At 36.9% G+C, this 21,866-nt stretch overlaps 1 protein-coding gene across 3 annotated transcripts in view; it reads right to left on the bottom strand.

Moving 5' to 3' along the window:
• The window catches only part of TPR (translocated promoter region, nuclear basket protein), a 42,620-nt gene extending 21,021 nt beyond the window's left edge, over positions 1 to 21,599 (bottom strand). For all 3 annotated transcript variants that reach the window (XM_075096762.1, XM_075096763.1, XM_075096764.1), the window contains exons 1-28: positions 21,389 to 21,599; positions 19,758 to 19,862; positions 19,218 to 19,291; positions 17,731 to 17,827; positions 17,266 to 17,369; positions 16,431 to 16,595; positions 15,595 to 15,687; positions 15,392 to 15,472; positions 13,384 to 13,471; positions 12,693 to 12,833; positions 11,633 to 11,724; positions 10,638 to 10,835; positions 9,995 to 10,102; positions 9,245 to 9,471; positions 8,387 to 8,550; positions 7,849 to 7,988; positions 7,615 to 7,763; positions 7,150 to 7,312; positions 6,571 to 6,705; positions 5,653 to 5,793; positions 5,314 to 5,482; positions 4,654 to 4,820; positions 3,544 to 3,696; positions 2,726 to 2,842; positions 1,449 to 1,652; positions 1,175 to 1,359; positions 586 to 733; positions 57 to 194 (exon numbers count right to left, since the gene is read on the bottom strand). In XM_075096762.1, coding sequence (XP_074952863.1) covers positions 57 to 194; positions 586 to 733; positions 1,175 to 1,359; positions 1,449 to 1,652; positions 2,726 to 2,842; positions 3,544 to 3,696; positions 4,654 to 4,820; positions 5,314 to 5,482; positions 5,653 to 5,793; positions 6,571 to 6,705; positions 7,150 to 7,312; positions 7,615 to 7,763; positions 7,849 to 7,988; positions 8,387 to 8,550; positions 9,245 to 9,471; positions 9,995 to 10,102; positions 10,638 to 10,835; positions 11,633 to 11,724; positions 12,693 to 12,833; positions 13,384 to 13,471; positions 15,392 to 15,472; positions 15,595 to 15,687; positions 16,431 to 16,595; positions 17,266 to 17,369; positions 17,731 to 17,827; positions 19,218 to 19,291; positions 19,758 to 19,862; positions 21,389 to 21,539 — 3,897 coding nt within the window. In that variant the 5' untranslated portion in view covers positions 21,540 to 21,599. The remainder of the gene's footprint in view (positions 1 to 56; positions 195 to 585; positions 734 to 1,174; positions 1,360 to 1,448; positions 1,653 to 2,725; positions 2,843 to 3,543; positions 3,697 to 4,653; positions 4,821 to 5,313; positions 5,483 to 5,652; positions 5,794 to 6,570; positions 6,706 to 7,149; positions 7,313 to 7,614; positions 7,764 to 7,848; positions 7,989 to 8,386; positions 8,551 to 9,244; positions 9,472 to 9,994; positions 10,103 to 10,637; positions 10,836 to 11,632; positions 11,725 to 12,692; positions 12,834 to 13,383; positions 13,472 to 15,391; positions 15,473 to 15,594; positions 15,688 to 16,430; positions 16,596 to 17,265; positions 17,370 to 17,730; positions 17,828 to 19,217; positions 19,292 to 19,757; positions 19,863 to 21,388) is intronic.
• Between the last annotated feature and the right edge of the window lie 267 nt (positions 21,600 to 21,866).

The raw sequence follows: 21,866 nt of genomic DNA, 5'->3' as shown, positions 1-21,866 counted from the left end.
GACGTTAACTCATCAACTTGTAGATCTGAGAAATTTACATGAACCTCAGTACTAACCTTTGCTTGAATTTGTTGTAGCTCTTGTTCTAGCCTCTCCTTCTCTTCTCTTAGCATCTTGTTGGTTTCTATCAGTACGTTCATGGTCTCAGTTTTTTTCATTAATTCTTCATGCTGTGCAATGGTTTTTGCCGTTACCTTTTGAAAAGATTTAACTCAGTCATTTGTTTTGCTTGCACATGCATATATACTTACCTGGATCTGGCATAATACCATCTTGGAAAGCTATCATGGCATTCATTACGTCACATGTACATTCAAAACAAGTAAGTATCACTTAAGAAATAAGACATGGAAAAAAACCCCGAGAGAAATTACTTTTCCCTATTTATGTGATTTTGGAATTGCCACACTGCTTCACAGAACTCAGAACAAGACCCTCGATTTGGCTATATAGCAACCTTAGTTTAAATGCTCCAGATTCTTCCAAAACTCTTCACTCTTGTGCACAGGCAGCAAAGACAGAGCAGAACATAGAGAACAGCCCTCTCTACTTATTGAAATCATAACTAATAATATCCAACCATACCTGCACCTTCTCTCTCTCAGCATTGAGACTGTCCTGCAGTTCCTGGAGTTCCCTTTCCAGGTGCTCCACCCTCTGACGGTAACGCAAACTCTCCACCTGGGCCACCTCAAATCTAGTTTCTGCAATCTCCTTTTCTCTACGTATAAATCTGCAATAAGAAAATGAACAAAGCATCATGTCACTGCAAATGAAAGGAAAAGCATTTTAAGTGGAAGCACCTTATATGTGGAAATCTACTGAGTACAGAAATTGGTTCAGAAAGATCAAAAAAAATCCTAGGTAAAAATTCTTGAAAATTTATATAAACACCCCTAAAAATCAGGTGAGGAAAAAATCACCTCTATGAAACTTTCTTGGCAATCACATTTGCTAAAATCTGATTTGGCTTCCTGTCATAGTTGACTCATTTCTTCCTATGAGTAGAAAGAAATCTCCTCTATCAGGTACTGATGTAGAACAACCACCTCCTACCTAGCAAAAAAAGCACCTAAATTTTATACATTATCCTTCAAATATAAAGTAATACACAACTATTTAATTGGTAACTAATTTATAACCACCCAAAGAAGGAGCCCAGACCAAAATTTACCTAAGAATTTCTAAGATTTGTTCCTGGGATTTGCCTTCCTCATTGAGAGAAACATTCACTGAAGCTGGCATGGCTTCTTTCATAGAGGTTACCATCTTATTACTCAGACTTTCCAGCTGTTCATGTAATAATCGATTTTGTTTTTCCAAATCTTCACAGCGTGTTGCAAGTTTTGAAGCTTCATCCTACAACAAAATTGTTCAATAGCTGTGAATTCTGTAGCTGATTTCTGTTAACTGAAAAAACCCCTCTGAATCCACGAAAACAATCATACCTTGATCATTCTCTCTCTCTCTTCCCAGGAGGCTTTGCACTCTAACAATTCAGACTCAGCTTTCTGAGCAGCTTCCTCTAGCTGCTGCCTTACCACTGTGTTCTTGGCAACTTGATCTTTAATAGCCTGTAATGCTTCAACATCAGCAGCATGAAGCATTAATTCCCGTTCATATTTATTTTGAGCTTCAGAAGCCATCTTTGCCTGCAGGGAAAAAAAAAAAAATATTTTTAATGTTATATCTTTGGTATGTAAAAGAGATTCTCAAATTCTAGACAAAAATCAGTAACCACTAATCAAAAATAAAATCACTGGCCAAAACCTTTGTCATTTGCAAGTACCAAAAAAAAAAAAAAAGGATAAGCTTAGTATGGTTCCCTTACAGAAATTACTCCTTTAGAAAAAAAAAATAGAATCTGAAATAATTTTCTTGGAGCAGCTAGAAAGAGGACAGACTCTCTATAATTATTCTACAGTCAAACTTCTTGCTGTAGATTCTGCAAGGATCAGGCAGATATTAGTCTAAGAACATCCACTGGTTACTTCTACATGTGAATGGGCAAAGATATTTACTGCATGAGGTTAAAAAGCTAAGGACAGACTATGGTCGTAGTATTAGCTGAAAAAATAGAAATGCCTGTGTACTAAATTTTAGGTTGGATCAAACAACAGCGAAAAGTTTTTCTACATCCTTTACGCCACTCAGTGTTGCTGGAATTATCACCTGCAGAAAAGTAGATTCCCTTTAAACAACAGCTGGTAACAAGACAATCTTAGCTGCTGCTGCTAAATATAATAATGCCCCACAGTTTTAAAAGATTACTATTATGTTTTGGGTTAGAAAGATATTTCCCCATTGTCATGTTGTGAAAGTGGGTTTTGTTTTTTGCTGTCCCCTCAGGAGAGTGAGGTAGCAATTAATTAAAAACAGCTAATTATATTCCTCAATCAATTTTTTAATGTAATGAAATGGACCTTGGAAACAGTAATCCACTGCATCTTATGTTGCTTTCTTAAACATGACACAAACTGTGCTTGCAGCACAACTTTATATTCAACGTCAGTTTAGTTGATATTACCACAATGCTTGTTCAGGTAGAAGAATGAAGCACTAAATAAGCAGCAGGAAAAGTGCTCTTAAAGCGCTTTTCTTGCCTCCACAAGTATCTTATTAGCAAAACTCCCTTTAAACATTTTGAGTTCAACTGAAAAACAACGCAAAACTAACATTTAAGTTTGCCACCTCTGGCTAAAATAGGCAAATACTACAAACATACTTGCTCCTGGCAGTCACGTCTGGCTTGCTGTTCATTATTTAGAGCTGTGCCAGCTCTCTGAAGAGCTTCCTGAACTTCTGATTGCACAGTTGACAGACTCTTCTTTAGTTCTGATAGCTATAGTGATGGGGGAGAGGGAAACAACAACAACAACAAAAAAACCAAGAACAAAACCAAGACTAAATGACAAAGTATTTTATAGAGCATTGAACACAGCAAGGCTTTGAATGTAGACAGTTATGAATAACATAGAACCAAAGGTGTTTTGGGTTTTTTTAATACCGTTTTTAATCTAAAGATACTTTGAAGATTTGGCCTTGTTAATATACAGAACTCTTTCCTGGCAAAATCTATTACTGTTGTTTCAAAGCCAGGCCTGCAGTAATTCTAGATGCAGTCATCTTGTTTCTTTCAGGCCCAGTAAGAGCCAAATATAAACCAGACAAATAAGGGCATAGACCACTCTGGTCCTAAGATACATGCATGCTACAAATTTGATTTTGGCTCACATTCCAAAAAGTGTTTTTTGAAACCTTCCTCAAACGCTTTCAGTCCTGTTTTTCTGCAAACAGTGCTCAAAGTTCAGGAAGATATAAACAGCTTTAAATACACAATCACACTAACAAAGTGATAAGATTAATGTACTACTCATGTTTGGAAACCTCTCAGATTCAGTTAGCATTTTGTGCATCCTAGAAAATTTAGTTTTGGACGCTACTATACTGTGAAAACAAATGGAAGTTTAGGGAATTATGTAAAAGCACATTCTTGTGAAGTCTCTACAAGGCAGTTGAGGGGAGGGGGCATTCAGTGCATACCTGTTGTTCCATACTCTCCACAGCTTTACGCTTATCCTCTTGCACATCTTGCTTTTCTTTCTCTGACTCCATCAGCTTCTTTTCCAGCTGTGCTTGATACTCAGAAGATTCCTTCAGACGAGCTTCAACCGTTGCACGAACCTCCTCTGTCACCTTCATTAAAATCCATCATAAGAGATCGTGTTTTTTTTTCCCTTTAAATATTGTATTCTGATGTAAAACCAGTATTTTAATAACAATTTGAAGCCAGAATAGGTATTCTCAGCATCTCATTTCGAACAACACTGAAAATGTGGAAAATCACAAATAGCATTGAAGATTTTTTTTTCTTCTTGTTTCCCTTCAAAGCTGCAGTACCTCGCAGAGTGCATCTACGAACAGTTTTAGGTGACTTCACACTCAAGATTGCAGCAGCCACCATATATTTTTATTACATGCTAAAGTCTGCAATACTGTTAAAGCATATCAAGCCACAATGAAGTTTCTACAGTAACAGAACACAGGTGGAGAACTTGGATACTAGATGAACAGCACTCCACTGTCTACTGATGCTGTAACTTCAGTAGAAAAAAAATTGAGAATTCTGTTTCCCCAATCTATCTTATTCTGATATGCTGAACAGCTTGGAAAAACAGGCTTTGTTTGCTATTAACCTGGTGGAATACATGACAGACTGGAAGGTTGTTCTTAAGCTTTTCCCATTAACAGTATGCAGTGTTCTTTTGCATTACCAAAGACCTTTTGATCGAGCACTAGTTAATATGCTACAACCCTCTGATCAGTGATTAAAAGAAGAGCTTTTAAAAAAAAAAAAATCAATTCCCCTCTTTCGAAGGAGGACATTGGCAGAGGACAGCTTTGGGTCATATTTACAATTCAACATTTTAAAAATATGCTGCAAAATTGTTGAATATTTCCATGGTTAAAAGAGTTTTTAATAAAAATTGTCTAAAATATCGTCTTACTATGTTATATACTAGTACCGTCTAAACTAACTTTAGGTTTTTTGTAATTCCTCCCATAATCCTACAGTCTGTACTGTAGTACAAAAAAAAAAAATCTTTCATTTTGTTTCTGTTTTCGCTCTAATAAACAATGGTAACTACTTACTTGTTTTTCCTTATTAAGGGATTCCTCTAGACTAAGAACCATTGCCCTGTACTGTTCCACATTACTAGAACTAGTCTTGAGTCTCTCTCTCAGGTCATTAACTTGTTCATCAGCTTGTCTTAGTCGACTTAGAAGATCATCCACATCTTCATTTGTATTAGGCTGACCTATAATATTAGAACACATTCATTAACTGATGAAGTTTAACTCAGTTTTTTTAAACCACTGTTCTGTTGAAAACGGAAGTCTTTTTAGGATAACAACATGGAAAAAACATTCACCCTTACAAAGCTTCCGTAAATAAAATTGTCAGCCCTAAGCAAAACAATGGCTTGCAATAAACATTGATGATTCAGACAAAAAAAAAATTGGCTATTTAAAAGTACGTAACCTAACATACTTAAGTCCTTTCAAATAAAAAGAAAAAGGATCCTTTAATAAGTTTTGCTTTATTTTCCCCCTTTGTCAAAAAGACTGCTTGGACATTAATTTTACTTTAACAAATCATCCTGGTTATCATTTATTTGAATATGCAATTGCAATATTGAAGTTTATTATGTAGTGTACTGCCCTCCTAATTCTAAATTATTATGTATTTTACCATTCTGCAGACAGCAATGTTTAACATAAAGAGAAATTCAGTGTAGAAAAACGTCTCACCTTTCCCTGGAGCCCTCTGTGATGACTGAGATGCTAGCTGGGCCTCTGTATTGTTAAGCTGCTGTTTCAACACCGCAGCTTCTTTCTGGGCATTCTTTAAAAGTTCCTTTGTGTTAATGTGACGGCTTGTCTCAGTTTCGAGTTGCCTCTTAAGATCCAGGATATGAACCTGAAAACACAAGGTTCTTAACCTTGTAACTGTTCACAAAACAGCACAAAGACCAAATACATTTATAAATTTCACGTATGAGAAACAATGCACTGTAAGCTGGCAGAAGCCATGCAATGGTGGCCTTATTTTCACTAAAAGAAGTTTAGCATCTTTATAACTATGCTTACCTCTTGATTTTTGGTAAGGGAATGTCTTTGTTCCACCTCACTTTCTAGCTTCTTCTTCAGCTGAGATATCTCACGTTCTAGCTTTTCTATCTGATTATTGAGTCTTTGTTTCGTTTCTGTCTCTGACCTCTCCAGTATTCCCTGATGAAAGAGCATAATGCACTATGCTTACAATACAGTTTCATAATTCTCGTCTGAATTACTCCAGCATTTCATACAAACTTGTCACAACACTTCTCCCACTCACAAAATAATTACTGCAGCGAGCAAGTAATAATAGGTAGATACAGAAAATTATGAAAAGTAGCACTTCCAATGTATGACTTAGTTTTGAAAGATTTTTTAATAGTATTGATACAATAAATATTACTAGAAGAAAATCTATTATCCATGCAGTCTAATTCCAGGGATTAAAAAAACCCCAAAAGATCTACTATAGAAACAGAATTCAGTCACATTGTGCAACCTTAAATATTTATGCCCTAAGAGTCAATATACCTTGTAATAGAAGATATAAAAGTATAAAAGTAAATATACCTTAAAACAACAGGAAAATAAACTACCAAGGCAGGCACTGGTAAATTTTGCTATCGTAAAAATGAACATACAGATTTTTTTTTCCTTTCACTTTCTTTCTTGTGTTTTGTTTCCATTTTATTGCGAAAACCCTTCTCATCAACACAAAATTCTCAGGACTTTGCCCAGGTAAATAACAGTGTACCATAATTTAGGACAGGAATAACAAACTTGCTTAAAAAAGTTGCTCAACTATTTTATGCTCAGTGTCCATTTGTAACAGGAAAAAAAAAATCCACTTTAAGACCCAATCCCATGCCTGTTGGAAGTTGATTTCAATGGGTATTTATTGAAGACACTGAAAGACAGATCAGACCTGGTCATGAGAATAATACCACGTACCTGAATAGTTCGCAAATTAGTAAGCAGCAAGTTCTGTCCTCTTTGTTCAACTAATAAAGACTCACGCTGCTGAGTCAAACGCACATCTGACATCTTCAAGATATCTTTCTCTTTTTTTAAGTTTTCTGCTCTCACCTTTAAGACAGCAAATAATAACAAGAACTTTGTTATCAGTCCCAAATCTGCCTGTTAATTTTAATTTGGACAATATTATTTTTATGATCGGTTAATACTATTTTTTAAAAAGGAGCTTTTAAGATTTTAGATTGTAAATGAAAATTCATGCAAATTAAGCCAAGAACAGTAAAAACACAACTCTTCGACAAATCACATTCTGTTTTCTCTGTAAATTGGAACACCATTGGAATGTTGTTCCATCTTCACTCAGTACTTGCGATATTTTGCGGAATGCTACAAACGTTGGCACCAAATATACATGCACAAAAGCTTTTACAAATTGAATAGCTGATGCACTCAAAAAGCCACCCATTCAAGGTCTGACAGCTTTCAAGATAATCATAAGAAAAACTCGTGCACTAACTTGGCCTATCTAGGAGTGTAATACATTGTATTACTAACCTCTGCCACTGCCAGTTTTTCATTAGCTCCTCTGAGGTCTTGAGTCATAGTGTTAATTATCTGCTCTTGCTTCTGAGTTGTTGCTGTGAGTTTCTGGGTTCTTTCATGCAGAGATGTTATTTCTCGACGATAGCCTTCAACGTTATCCTGCAGCATTTCATAACTTCACATAGAACAATAAAGCGAAGTATATGTTTGCCACATTACATTGATTAATTGCAAGAGGTGTATGTACACAGCTATATGTTTCATGTTCTTGTGCACCAGTTTTCACACATGTGGCTCACTCAACTAGAAGGTATATTCTTGATCCCACCTTTGCTATTTCCTTTGTGCTCTTTAACAGAATAGACAGTATTATGTTTAACTGGCAACTCTTCCTGAGCAAACGATAGCAAGCAATCAACATTATTCTATTGACAGAGGACACACCCATAAGGCAACGAAACTAAATAGCTGATTTACCGTTTGGAGGCAAACTCCAGCTGCGTGGATATCTTTGCATTTTGTGACCTCAAGTCTGTGACCTGCTCCTGAAGCTTTTCATTTTGTTCATTCAGCAACTTGTCATTCTCTGCCTTTTCTTTTTTATAGTTCTCAAAAACTTCCTGCAACTACATCAAAGAACAGACATTAAAGTCCTTACAAGAGTAAGAAGAAATAGTGACAGCCTTCTACTGCATTTATCAAAAAATATACCTGCTTAAGTGCAGCCTTAGCCTCCACCGCCTCCACTGACTCAGTCATTGACACTGGAGCAGGAGTTGACATGGCTTGAGGTAAACTTGGGCGCTTTGGAGTAGATGTAAGAGAAACCTCCTCTGGTAATATACCTGAGGCTAAAAAAAAAGATAAAGGGGATTTAAAGGCAACGATTGAATGAATGCTTGCCAAAGCAGAAGATCATATAACCACACTGAAATATGGCAATATTTCAATCCTGAGTACAATACTGCATTGCTAGGAAAGCCTTGGGTTCTCCTGAGCAACTCTTTCTTTACACCTACAATATGCTACCAAGTAGACACCACTACACATCAGTCATTATGTCGCAAGTTATTACACTGTAAAAATAAAATCATGTGTCTAAATGCAAATTCATGGGGTTTCCAGTGAGTAAGGGCAAAAGTTGAATACCAGATTAACAGAAGTTACTAGTACCATCACAGCACCATTACTGAGAACTCATAACAAATGACAATTTTTTTTTTCCATGGGGCAGAAACGTGAAGCTTACCTTGCAAAGGAATGACAGCTCCTGTAGTCTGTGCCAACAGTATGCGGAACATATCACGCTGACGAACTATAGACTCAACAAGCTGCAACTGATGATGACGTGATTCACGCAGTTTTTCTAGCTCATTGAGAGCTTCTTCAAGCTGACCCTGAAGCTCAGAAATTCTGAAACCAGCAACAGTTGTTTTCAGTAACATACACAGTGAGGCATACCAAGATGACACAACCCTTACATTTTGCCACAAGTCCTTCAGCGTACTTTTATTGGATCTCTGAAAGTTAAGTACCACTGAGGTTCTTGAGCAAACTTAAAGAAAGATCGTCCTTTGGGCTTGCCATTTTATAGATGACACAGAAAGTAGGCCTCTTCCATGAAAAGCAGAGCCAAGGTAATTCCATTCATGTGAATAACTTCAAACAACAGTCAGCAGCATTAACAGAGAATCAGGTTAAGAACTTTTTATACAGAATTACATTATCTGTGGGCTTTACAGCTAGTGAATTAGATATGCACATATTTGATTATTTTTTGTTCAGCCAATGGGAATAAAACCACTTTTTCAAAAAACAGCTCCTTCGTGCGAAATCACTGTCACTAAAAAAAAATGGACAATTATTTTTACTTTGTATATTGATGAGAGCACAAGATATATAGCTATAAAGCCATTTTAATCTAAAACCAAAGACAACGATTCTTAGTAAGTTTGCCTTTATGAATTACACAGCTGCTCATGAACATATGCGCACTTACATACGCAAACAATTAATAACGATCAGAAGCAAACAACTAATGAGGTATTGAATATATCCCTCTTACTGCCTAGCATAAACAGTTTACTAGAAGGAACAGATAATTTACTTTGATGACGTCGTTTCTTGCTCCTCTTTTTCTCTAGCCTCTCCCAGCTCCCGAAGAGCCACCAAGAGACGTTGATTCTGTTGCTGAAGTTCTTCAATATTTCTGTAAGAGACTAGATGTTGAGATATCACTTCAGAAGAGCTACTGATGTCAGCAGAGCTCACTTCTTCATCACGAATCACATGATTGCCTCTAGCTTCTTCCAGTTCCATTAAAAGCACACGAATCTGAAAGAGAACATTCTAGTGTAAGACTTGCATACAGATTCAAATGTTCACTCTGAAAAACAATACGTTAGAAAAAAGTCCTTGGAAATTAAGTAATTTTTTCCTACAACATACAAACTACTACAATCAATTAATACTTGTAAGATAATTACATTATAGAAAAAACAGTTTGACAAAAGGAAACCACATCAAAATCAGAAGTAGATACTCTGTGTTCAATTCTATGAACAGATTACAGTACATTCCAATCAAAGATGTTATAATACACCACTTTTCCATGTTAGATGTTTAACAATATCCTAAAGCAGGATCACTTCTATCCAGCTAAACTAATTTTGTAAGCAGAAATGTAAATATCACTTTGTCCTAATGAGAAGCTTTTAACATCACTAAGGCTCTTAGGACAACCAAAGCATACATGACTGTGGCCAAACACAACTTCCAAGCAAACTTCAGAATTAGGACTCCATATTAATAAATAAATTGCAAATAGTACATTTAACCATAGCAACATTTGTTCTACCTGCTGTGAAAGGTCTTTTACTTGTACTTCCAGTCTCTGGTTTTCTCTTTCAAGCAGAGAGGCATGCTTATTGGCTTTATCAGCATCCTCCTGCAATCGCTGGATTTCCTGCAAGCATACAAACATTAAGAAACACATAGCAATTAAACTCAGACACATTTCTTTCCAGAGACATCACATAAATTAGAGAGACATGTCTTGTCAATCAAACTGTGCTTTACTACTTTAAAGTTACACTCCAAAGGTTAAACTCCACGTATTTAGGAATCACAAGCCACACTCTTTCATACTATATTAGTGTATGTATTAAAATTAATGAGGAGTGGGCACTGAAGTTCAATTTTATTTCTTTGGGCAGACAAATACTAATCATTGTTTATAAAGGACTCTACTCTCAGAAAATGAGACATTGTAAGTCACCACACTGAAGCCTTCCTTACAAAAATAAATCTGAAAAATGTTGTTTCTGTAAAATACTGTCTACAGTCCAATAAATCGCAAGCTAGAAAGTTCAACAGATATTTTCCCCCAATAAAAGTTGACTAAAAGATCCATTTTATGCATTTACTAACAGCAATTATGATTAAGGAATTAAAAATCAATTTTTTCCATAATTTTACATGCTCTTTTATTTTATACTGACCTTCATAGCTTGTTCAAGCTTTGCAGACAGACTAGCAACAGCTTTTTGGGAACGCTCAAATTCTTCACGCTGACGTTTCAAGATTGGTGCTTTTGCTTCTACTTCCTGCACTATTTCATCCAAATATTTATTGATTCTCTTGTTCTCCAGCTTTTCCAAAAGCAATTGGTCCTGAGTTTCTACATATGCATTATACAGCTATAATAAAAGATGTATCAAAGAATGACTGGTTCGCCGAATTACTTAATTCATACCTTAAGGTGGTATAATTTTATACAACTCTAAACTAACTAATTCAGAGAAACAAGTTGGACTTCTAAAAAAATGTGGTTTCAGGACTCATACCATGGCAAAGCAGTTATCCCTATTAATTTTAAAATGGCAGATTTTTGTAGTACAACTGTATGCAATAAAACAATTCTATTTAAAATGGACAAATCCTAAGCAAGTTTAAGACAACAGAAATATCAAAACTAGTCTCACAAAAGAAAACAGCAAGCACAGAATAAAGTAACTTAATAGCTAGACAGCATGACCAGTAAGAAACAAAATGAAAATAATAATTGCATTAATAAATGTGTAAAAAAAACAAAACCAAAAACCAGAATATGTACAACCTCTCATTAATTTTTCTGCAAGTACAAGCCAAATGTGCAGCATTTATGTAAATAAGGGGGGGGAAAAAAGGCTTCTGCCAAAGATGCATACAGAAAACAAGTTTATATACACACAACCCTCCCCTCCCCCATATTTCAGAAAAAGAACCAAAAGACCCTATGAACGTTTTCACCTACTAAAGAAAAACTGTAAGGTATGTTGAAGAAAATCCCAACATCTTAGCAAGTCTGTTTCAAATACATGAAAAGATTTCATCCACTTCAGTTAGGCATTACACCAAGTCCGAAAGAGTGAATGAAGCCTGCGCTCTTATATTATTAAGGTATTTCTGCTGCCATTTCAAGGGCCTTGAAATTGAAAAGTTTCTTCTCACTTACCTCAGTTAATTTCATTCCAGGCTTGACTACTTTAGCTACTGCTGCAGCAGTGGGAGACATTGCTGCCAGTTCCTCCTCAGACAATATGGCTCCTGAAGACATAATCCCACCAATTACCATTATAAAACTGCAATAATTCCCATCATAAATATTCTTTATTAATATAAATGATGCCTTCACACACCTTTGTGCTTTATAACTACTGTATTTTAAATTACTATTTTAGGTCCTTAAAGTTGCTGGTTAAAGAGTTTTCTATAAAATATATTATACATATAAATGTGGATGAGACTGGTATCATATATAATATTCCATGTCATACATTACCCAACTAGTCCCTGACTAGTTTCATTTGAAATACTGAAAAGCTTTTGCTATTAGAATCTTAAAATTTAGATAATTTCTGAATGTAAGCATTTGGAAATAGCTGGTGCAAAGCTTAGCATCAGATTTCTTAGCAAACCGCAGAAGGTTTACAGTGGCAAAGCACTTGTTTACTTCCATTAAATTAGCACATGGAGATAGCAAATATACTTCATGTTGCTCTGTTCCTTCCTGCTCTGCGCTCCCTCCTTCCTTTAGAAACTACCTATGGGTAGCAAACGCTCTCCTTTAAGGAAAAAAAAAGACAGAACTACAACAGTGAACATTGAGCAAGATTTAATGTCAAAGAAATTTAAGGACAGAGGTTTGTTTCCCATTGCCTTTTTTTTTTTTCTTTTCCTAAGAGGAAAATAAGAATAGCTTATCAACCCCATTCCCCTCTCCAGCATGATGATTCAGCCTTAAGGAAATTTTCCTCCCCCTTTTCTTTGAAAGGGTAAATCAGATTAACAAAAGAAGTTCGAAAAACATTTTGATAAAAATGCATTTTCTGGTGGGGAAAATACATACACACACAAAAAAAAGCTGCTGAAATACATTATTAGAAATGACCAAAGATTAATTAAGATCATTGCATTTACTTCCTACAGAAATTCAGCATAGTATTTTTATGCAAGACTACTTATATAAAGCCTCAGGCTTTCTATCATATTTCAGTTCCCAGTGCAACCCCTACCTTTACGCTTTGTAGCGGACAGCAAATCATTAGCATTCTCCAGCTCCTTTTCCAGTTTACTGATCTTCTCTCTCAGTTCTTTCTCTATTACAGCTTTTGACTCTTCTACCTCAGCCAAATGCTCCTGGGTTGCTTTATTAGCTAAAATTAAATCAGACAAGCAGTTTGTTGTGTTGTGGTTGATTTTATTTTTTTTCTTTTAAAAAGACCAACAGTTGCATATGTACCTTAAATTTTACTTTAACTTTATATGATCTGCAGAAGCTTATGGTGATAAGAAAACTCAGTAGCATGACAGAAGCATGAAGTTCTGCCTACCCCTTTTGCTTAGAAAAGGGCTAAAATACAAACTGTCCTTTTATCAGTGAAAAGGAAACTAAAACAAGACACTAAAATGAAGACATATCTTGTAAAACGAGATATTTTCATCAAAATTCAAAGTAAAATTCCAGGTATATTTGAAGACAGTTTATCTCCAACACACACCTCAAAGTAAATGCAACTAGTCACATAAAGTATTTGTTACAAAGTGATTGATGTTTCCACCATCCCAAAAGCCTAATGCTTCCATAAATCCATAATGCTTCCATAAACTCCATGAACACTCAATACCTATTTTTCAACATGTCAAGGTAGTTACAAATAAGCTTAACTGTTCTGTTCCATTTGCCGTTTCTCACCCCCTGCTTACCTTCACCTGCTTCCTTCAGGAGCTTGTGTAGCTCTTCTACTGCTCCTGTCAGTTCATTGCTCTTTGCCTCTGAGTCATCAGCAGCACTCTAAATAAAAGTATTTAACCTTTTATTACACAGTAATAGCAACTGTATTTTTATAAGAAAGCTCAAACTCACCTAAAATTACGAACACACAGTTTTTGAGTAAAATGCTAGAAGATTCACCTAAACTGGACAAGTCTTTTTCCACTGGATTAAGTCTCACTTTAATACAAACCGTGCGTCTGAGAGTATGAAATGTCAACATTGATTTGATATGACAAATCCAAATAAACTGTATGCCCTTTAGCTGCTTCATAGCTGGTGCTGGCTTTATTCCTTCTCTTCGCTAAAGAAGATGTGGAGAAATTTGAGTACCCAATTTTGATAATCCTGAAAAATTTAGTATTTTTAGACAATCTTACATAAACAGTTTATGTTTCTTTGCTTCCAGTTAGAGATTACAGAATCACAGAATGTCAGAGGTTGGAAGGGACCTCTGGAGATCATCTTGTCCAACCCCACTGCTTGAGCAGGCACACCCAGAGCAGGGGGCACAGGACCATGTCCAGGCAGGTTTTGAATGCCTCCAGGAGAGGAGACTCTACAACCTCCCTGGGCAGCCTGTTTCGCTGCTCTGTCACCCTCACAATAAAGAAGCTTTTTCTTATATTGAGCTGGAACTTCCTGTGTTCCAACTTGTGCCCATTGCCCCTTGTCCTGTCATTGGGCATTATTGAAAAGAGCCTAGTCCCATCATCCTGACACCCACCCTTTAGGTATTTATAGGTATTTATGAAATCCCCCCTCAGCCTTCTCTTATCCAGCCTGAACAAACACAGGTCTCTCAGCCTTTCCTCATATGGGAGATGCTCCAGTCCCCTGATTATCTTTGTAGCTCTCTGCTGGACTTGCTCAAGGAGTTCCAGATCCTTCTTAAACTGTGACCTCATAAGTACAATACTTTAGCCATTCTGCAAGTCCATTAGAGAGAACTGAAATAAAGTTAATTCAACTTTTTCTAATCAGCAAAGTCTCTGAATAGGTTCCCATGGGAGGGCACTCAATCTCGATGCTTTTAATATCAGGTCAGATAAATATGTCAGCAGTTACAAGTATATAGCAAACCCTACGTTAAGCAGAATACAAACCTTTAAGCCTTTGCAAATCAATGATTCTATAACATAAGCATGAACGAGTAGGATTAAAAAAAAAAACCCCAACCAGAACAAAACCAAATTAAAAAGGTAAATGGTAACACATTATCCCCCGGAAGAATTAGCTGTTGACTTGCTGTTCAATGAAGGGACATCAGTTTACATCTAATCAGATAAAGTATTAACGTAGAGCTCAGAATTAAGCAGGGTAGAATGTTTATGTGGGTGTCTACACAGGAAAACTCAGGAAACGGCATTCATTAACCTGTGAATCTAATACATGTAAACTAAAGAGCAGTTAGTTGTCCTCTTTAGCTGACTCTGTCTTAGTCAATATGCTGCAGGATATTTTTCACTCTGAGCTGACAAAACAAGAATTCCTTGTTTAGATGGTGCTTATTTTTCCACTGTGTCTTAACCAGATCACTAACACTTGCAGAGTTATTTGAAATGAACTTCTGCTAACCAAACGCAGAAAAATACCTTGCACAGTCATATTTTACATACAAAGCTTTACCTCCCAATACATCATAAGACATAACCACATTCAAGCAACATGAAGCCTCAGAACAGTGAGCATAAAATTACTACTTTAACCCCCGTTTTGCTTAATCTACAAAATGATCCAAGCACTATAAGATTTCACATGCTGCCTAAGAGAGCAGCAAAGAAACCAGTGATTTGGATGTTTCACAATATTTTACCGTAGCAGTCAGTCTTCCCTACATCCACACTTTGTGGAGAAAACCCCCCAAAACTGGCCTGCATTACATTTAATTCAGCCACAAGTAATACTAATATACGCTTATAACCAAATCAATAAACTCACCTTGTACAAATTGGATAATTTTATGTGGGCATTCAGTTCATTGTGGAATCTTTCCTCCATACTAGCTTGCTGTTCTTTTGCCTAGCAAATTAAAGAAGAGACAGGATGGGGAAGCATTCCACTATTTCTAATTCATTCATTTTGTTTTTTGATTTGTAGAAGCAACTGTAATGCTGTTTCACATTTACTTCAAGTTGTCTTACCTCCTTCAGTTTATTCAGAAGGTCTTCCACATGCTTCTGAAGATTTTCATTTGACTGTTTTAAGCTGTTTACCTGTTCCTCCATTCTGGAAACCTGTTCAAAGAAGAAGTGAGAACACCATGTATAAATTTATCTTTCCAGTCCAGTTTATTTTGGGAGGTACCCATCTCATTTATTTTTACTTTAAAAAAAGCCCAAAAGTTCCAGAAAGAGCATAAATGGTTATGTTTTCTAACAGTCTTTGCTCCCATCCATTCAGCTAAATGAAGAAGTGAGTCCTCAAGTTGCTCCAGTCACGCATAACCAAATAAACCCACAAGACTCCATGGAGCCAAGTGCCACAGAAAATGTGACCAGTTGTCACAGTTGTTAAAGAAACTGCTCAGGTACTCAAACTGAAGCTCACTGAAGCTAAGTATTTTCAAAATACAGCCACTGATTCTGCCACATATTTTGTTGCAGGAAAACAAAAATATCATCACCCCACTCCGTAAAGAATGTTAAGTCAGATCCTTCTGCCCCTTCCCCTTATAAAGAACTGTATTCCCATACATTTTAATAGCATTATATCATTATATAGCTTTGTTATCAGCAACTCCAAAATTTCTAGCTTATAATTAAAAACTTTGACTTTTCTATTCTAGATAATGGTAGCTATACATATTCCTTAAAAAACAACCAACATTTTAGAAAAAATTGAAAGATCATCTCCTCGTTAATTGCAAAACATTTTTTTTACTCAAATACAGTTATCAAAGTACTTGGTTTTGTGTAATACAGTTATTCAGGAGGTATAGTTTATAAGAAATGGCAAAAGCACGCAGTAATTACACTACCTCCTCCTTCTTGTTCTCCAGATTACATTTAAGCTCCAAGATTTCATTGCCTTTCTCCCTGGCAGTGTGTAGCAGTTCATCTGTTTTGGCTTTCAATTCAGCGTTCAGCCACGTGTTTTGATTCTGTAGTAGTTCTTTTTCTTGCTCCAACCTTTTCTCACGGTACTAAAAATAAAATTGCGTAGTGTAATTGTACTGGTTCCACAGAAAATAAAGAAGCAAACCAAAGTATTATGATCAGAGTGGAAGTAGCAAAAATGTACTGTAATTTGGTAAATAGTACCAAAAGACAGGCAGTGTTCCTTATTACATTGGTAACGCTAACTTAGCAGTCTGAAACTAGAAAAACTTCTTGAAAATTGAGTTAGTTTCCTTAAAGTTTGCATTAGCTGGGAACATCAACTAGATTAATATCTAGTTAAAGGAAATACATTAAGGTATCAAAGTTTTCCTCCTCTTTTCTCCTTTCCTCCACTTTTTCAGCCCTTTATGGAGATAATTCTGCCCACAGAGAAATGGTGCAGGTTCACAAATAATTATTTTTCTCTTTTCTACCTGCCTTCATGGACCTGGAGTCCTTCTTCCCAGTGGGTAGGAGCAGCCACCATTGCCACCATGACATGCTTGCCCAACTTGATGCCCCCTTGCCTTCTATAAAATATGCCTCATTTCCAGTCACAGCCACCAATTTTACCACAAAATAATTTGTTCTAAATAGCAGGAGTACACTCGACCTACTGTCAAAGTCAATAATGACACAATGATGATTACATCACATGTAAACAACTACTTATTAGAACATTAACATGTAGTACATATATAAAGTACTACTCACCTTCATGGAAACATCTGATGTTTGAAGTTCATCCAGCTTTAACTGAAGTTTTACCTTTTCTGTGTTTGCTTCCGTAAGCTTTTCATTTAAGCGTTTAACATCCTCTGGAGAAGAGTAATCAGTGTTTAAAAAAGCTAATCGTATAACAGTTTTAATTGCTCGTTTAACTAAATTGTAAAGAATGCCAACAGGTAAGATAACATTTGTAACTGTATATTGTACAATAAGATATTGTATAATGTATGTTTTGGTATCTACAAAACCAAGCATCAAACTGCTGTGGTTTTTTTGCAATTAGCAAGTAATTTCCTGCCTCATTTCCTTTCTCTAAATACTCTTCCCTGCTAATCCATTATTTGTTGCTGCCTATACAAACTGCATACTCCATACCAGTTCAATTGTTCAAACATATTTTTTATTTAGCAAAATCACGTGAAGTATTTTGTTAATGTGACTTGGCTATACCATTTAAATGTTCAACTTCCTGAGATCGTCTTTCACTTGTTCGAACCAAATCTCTCTTTTCAGCTTCCAGTTCTTCTTTTTCTCTACTTAAATGGCTCTGAAAAAAAAAGACAAGAGAGCAATAAAGAAGTGTGGTCAGCTTCCTGTAACACTTATAAACTGTTAACTGCTATAACTTATAAACTGCCAGTATTTACAGTTTCCATCATAGAGAAGCATGCTAAACCACAGTAAGTTACCCCAGCCAACTGAAGAATGGGATAAAGGCTTTCATAGTGGGCAGCTGAATCAGTTTAAACTACATGGTATAAAAGCATGGCTGCTTCCATTTTCTTCTGTCATGTTGGGGGTATATAATTCGAGCAAATGAAGGTTAATGTACTACTTTCTTCTAGTGACTAATAGCCAACACATTTCAATTAATGTTTCCCCTTCCCCACAAATCACACTGATACTAATGCCCTGCCAGCCCTTCATGCTTAAATGCGAAATGCCACTATCACATCAGATTAGACTGCAAAGATGAGAGAACCATCACACAGCTTTCAAGGCCAGCATACTGAACATGTAGTTTTCATGCCTTTAATTTTCAACTGGCATAGAGAGGTCCAGACTGCCACAAGACTCCCTCTGGTTCTAGCTGTATTTGAAGAAAGATTAGAATAAAATTGTTGAACTTAGAGCAGACGAAACAAACTGAAGGCCTAATGGAAATCCAAAACAAACGATGGGAACTGTTCAAAACCACATCTAATCTCAATATTCTTTGAAAAACAGCTTTGATAGTTAAGACTTCACTGAAAGTTTTATTTGGTTAAGTAAGAGAGAAAACAGTGTAACCAAGGAATGAACACATGCAAAAGATCAATATAAAAATCAAATAAAAGTTAATAGTCTCAGATCATTTATGTCTGCCTTCTAAAGTGTCAATACAAATGACTTCAGTTAGGCCCAGGTAAGCCCCTCTGGGGAAACAATCAGATCCGTCTTCTCATTGTGGACAAATCTATCTAATAATAATGTTTTTCGCTTCCTGCTCCAAAATTAGTGTTCTCCTGGATCAGTCACCTGAAGTCACCCTGCAACCCCATGACTTTTGAGCATAATGCAAGGAAATCTGTGCCAGAGTGTGGGAAAGAATGAGAGAAAAACATCTTTACACCTTTGTCCGATTTTTGAGGTTTGGCTTAAAGCCACTTAGCAACAGGTTTCAGCTACAGCAAAACAATCTATCTAAACTGAAATAGAAGCATCTGCTCTGACATATATTCACATTATTCAGTTTGCTAAAACACCAGCATTTACTTAAAAAAACACCAAAAAACTGTAAAATTTTCCTATACCCAGCCACACAGACATGTAAATATGTACATCTAAATATTTGTACAGATATTGATAGAGTCTAGTCTGGAAATTGGTTGCATTCTTTGCTGCAGTGAGACAGGTGAACTGAAGTCTTTCAGCTTATCATCAAGTTCTTCCAGTACCTGAATGGCTGCATTACGATCTTGAGCAGCTTCAAGTTCTTTATTTTTCTCATTCAGTGACTTCAATTGTTCATCTGTTGGACAAGAAATAGTATTGAGGGACCTGTACTGTAATATAATGACGGAATTCATTCTCCAAATGCATTTAAGCCAAAATTTCCCTTTAAAACATTAAAAAAAAAGAAGAAAGAAAAGAAAGAGAACTCAAGACTTCACTATGGATGGACTAGGTAGCATTGTGTCAAACTAATGCAATCCTTAGAGCAGATGCATTTATTGTGAAGATCAATACATAACCCACTGTTCTACTATTACTACAGAAATCAGCAAACAAGAGGTTTATTTTCCATTAGAACAAAAATTCCATTTTAAAAAAGCCAACTTGAACACAAAAGCAAAACATCTTTCCACTTGCAGACATAACAAATGTAGCTGATGGATGGATTTTCAATTCCTATTTAAAACCTCAAGCATTTCAGCATAACACTGGACTGAAAAAGAATATCCTGCTCAGCCTTAAGAACGTGCAGTTATACTTACTAAGTTTCTTAAGCTCCTCACGGAGAGTTTGACATTCTTGTGTCTCATTTACAAGTCTCTCCTGACTTTGAGCCAGACGCTTTTCTACTTCAAAGTACTGTTGTTCTGCAAAATAACAATGTTATCTCAGTTTCACTTAATAAACATTTCTTCTTCTTTCTCACCTTTATCAAGGATCCTTATTAAAGGAATCTTTATTAAAGAGTGGTATTTATAAAGACGACATCTAAAAATAAGACTACAGTAGAATTTTAAGAAAAAGTATTTTTGAAGGCAAAAAGATTCATTTCCACATCAAATTAACATTGTTGAAAACACTTTCTTAGCATGAAAAGTGATAAGTTTCCAGAAATGATCCACAAAATAACAGCCTAATTAATTTTAGTAATTCTGTAACATTTTTTTGATGTAGCTAAAGAATGTTGTATCAGCACAATTCTGCAGTGTCGTCTCATCAACTTAAAACTTCTTTTAACTGTAGCATATTTCTATATACATATGATAAAATCCACATAACCCTAGGTATCAAAAGCTTTGATTTAGAAAATTTTTATGAACACTTCTTAAAACCAACCTTTGTGCTCTACGCAGCATATCCCATAGCACTCAGAAAAATAATTAGATGTTGTCTGAAACAGTAACTATGTTATACAGCTTAACTGTAAAATACGTAGTAAAAGCACAACTAATCTCACTCTCAGGCATAGTGGGCTTCTAAGGAAGTACTGAGGGATTTTTACTTATCTTATGCTTCCTATCACATCTTACAATTTCAAATAATGCTGCCCCTCCAGCTACATACGAGAAGAACAGACCTGAAAGAGACTAACCTGCTAAAATCTGTGGGTTACCTTAATTTACACTATGCTTTATCAACTAATTTACTTCAGCAATATTTTTATCATAGAAGTGAAAAAGGTTGAAGGAAAGGTGGAAGTAATGTTTACATCAGAAGTGTGTCACCTACCCGATAAATCAAATCATATTCGCAACCCTGCCCAGCACTTATACTCATCTATGCTCTTCTTCATTTCTACTCTAGTTTTTGAATGGCATTATTTTTCTGTAATCAAGTAACCTCCAAATAAATATAAAAATGTTGATCCCATCAGGTGTATTTTACAGAAAGGTTATGGTCTTCAACATGGAATTTAGCAGAAAAAGTATAAACCTAAGGCTATTTGAGAGCTGGATAAACAAATCATTATTTCTCTTACACAACAAAGATTACAGCAGACTGAAACATATCACTGCCTGTTAAAAACCTGACGAAAAGCTGTTCTTTAAGCCCATTCTGAATACAGTTTTAACTCCGAATAGTCCTTTGCAAAAAGAAAAAAAAAATCAGACTCCTCTTGACAAGCAAAGTGAGAGAAAAAAACTCTATCAGGTCTCAGCTACAGGGCCCCCACCCGGGCATGGGAGATGAAACGCCCCCAGCCCCGGGGACCCTGCCCGGGCCGGGGACCCGCACACCCACCTCACAGACCCCCGGCACCCCCGACAGCGTTTCGAGGACCACGACACCCCGTCAGGTCCGCCCTGACCCCGCAGGGGCCCGGCCCGCCCTGCTCCTGCTGCTCCCTCACCTCCACTCCCGCTCCTCCGGCCTCCCCCCGACCCGCACTCACCGCTGTCCACCTTGAAGCGCTCATGTCTGGCTCGAAGCCCGTCGATCTCGCTCTGCTGGTCGGCCAGGAAGCGCTCCAGCTTCCCCTGCACCGCCTTGGGCAGCTTGGCGAGCTCGGCCCGCTCTAGGACCTGCTGCAGCACCGCCGCCATCTTGGACGCAACCCCAGGCGCCGCTGCGCGTCCCCGCCGCACCGCCACCCGCGCCCAGCTGCGCAGGCGCCGCGACCACGCATGCGACACCGGGCGGGACGGGCCCCGGCGGCATCATGGGAAGTGTAGTTTTCCACCAAAAGACCGCGGCGTCTGTAAGCACTTCCGTTTCCGGTAGGGCAACTCTTTCCGCCATGTTGAGTGTGACTGTAGTACTGGTTAAGGCATGAAAGCGGCTGAAATAGAGGCGGGAGCCCCGCAACCCTCATCTCGAGGTTCACCGCGGCCCGCTTGCCCTCCTGGGGGGTCCTGCGGACCGGGAAATGG

Source organism: Phalacrocorax aristotelis, chromosome 6 (genome assembly GCF_949628215.1).
Source record: "Phalacrocorax aristotelis chromosome 6, bGulAri2.1, whole genome shotgun sequence".
NCBI classification, from domain to species: domain Eukaryota; kingdom Metazoa; phylum Chordata; class Aves; order Suliformes; family Phalacrocoracidae; genus Phalacrocorax; species Phalacrocorax aristotelis.
Note: the sequence above shows the minus strand (reverse complement) of the source record. Positions and strands in the feature narration are given on the sequence as shown.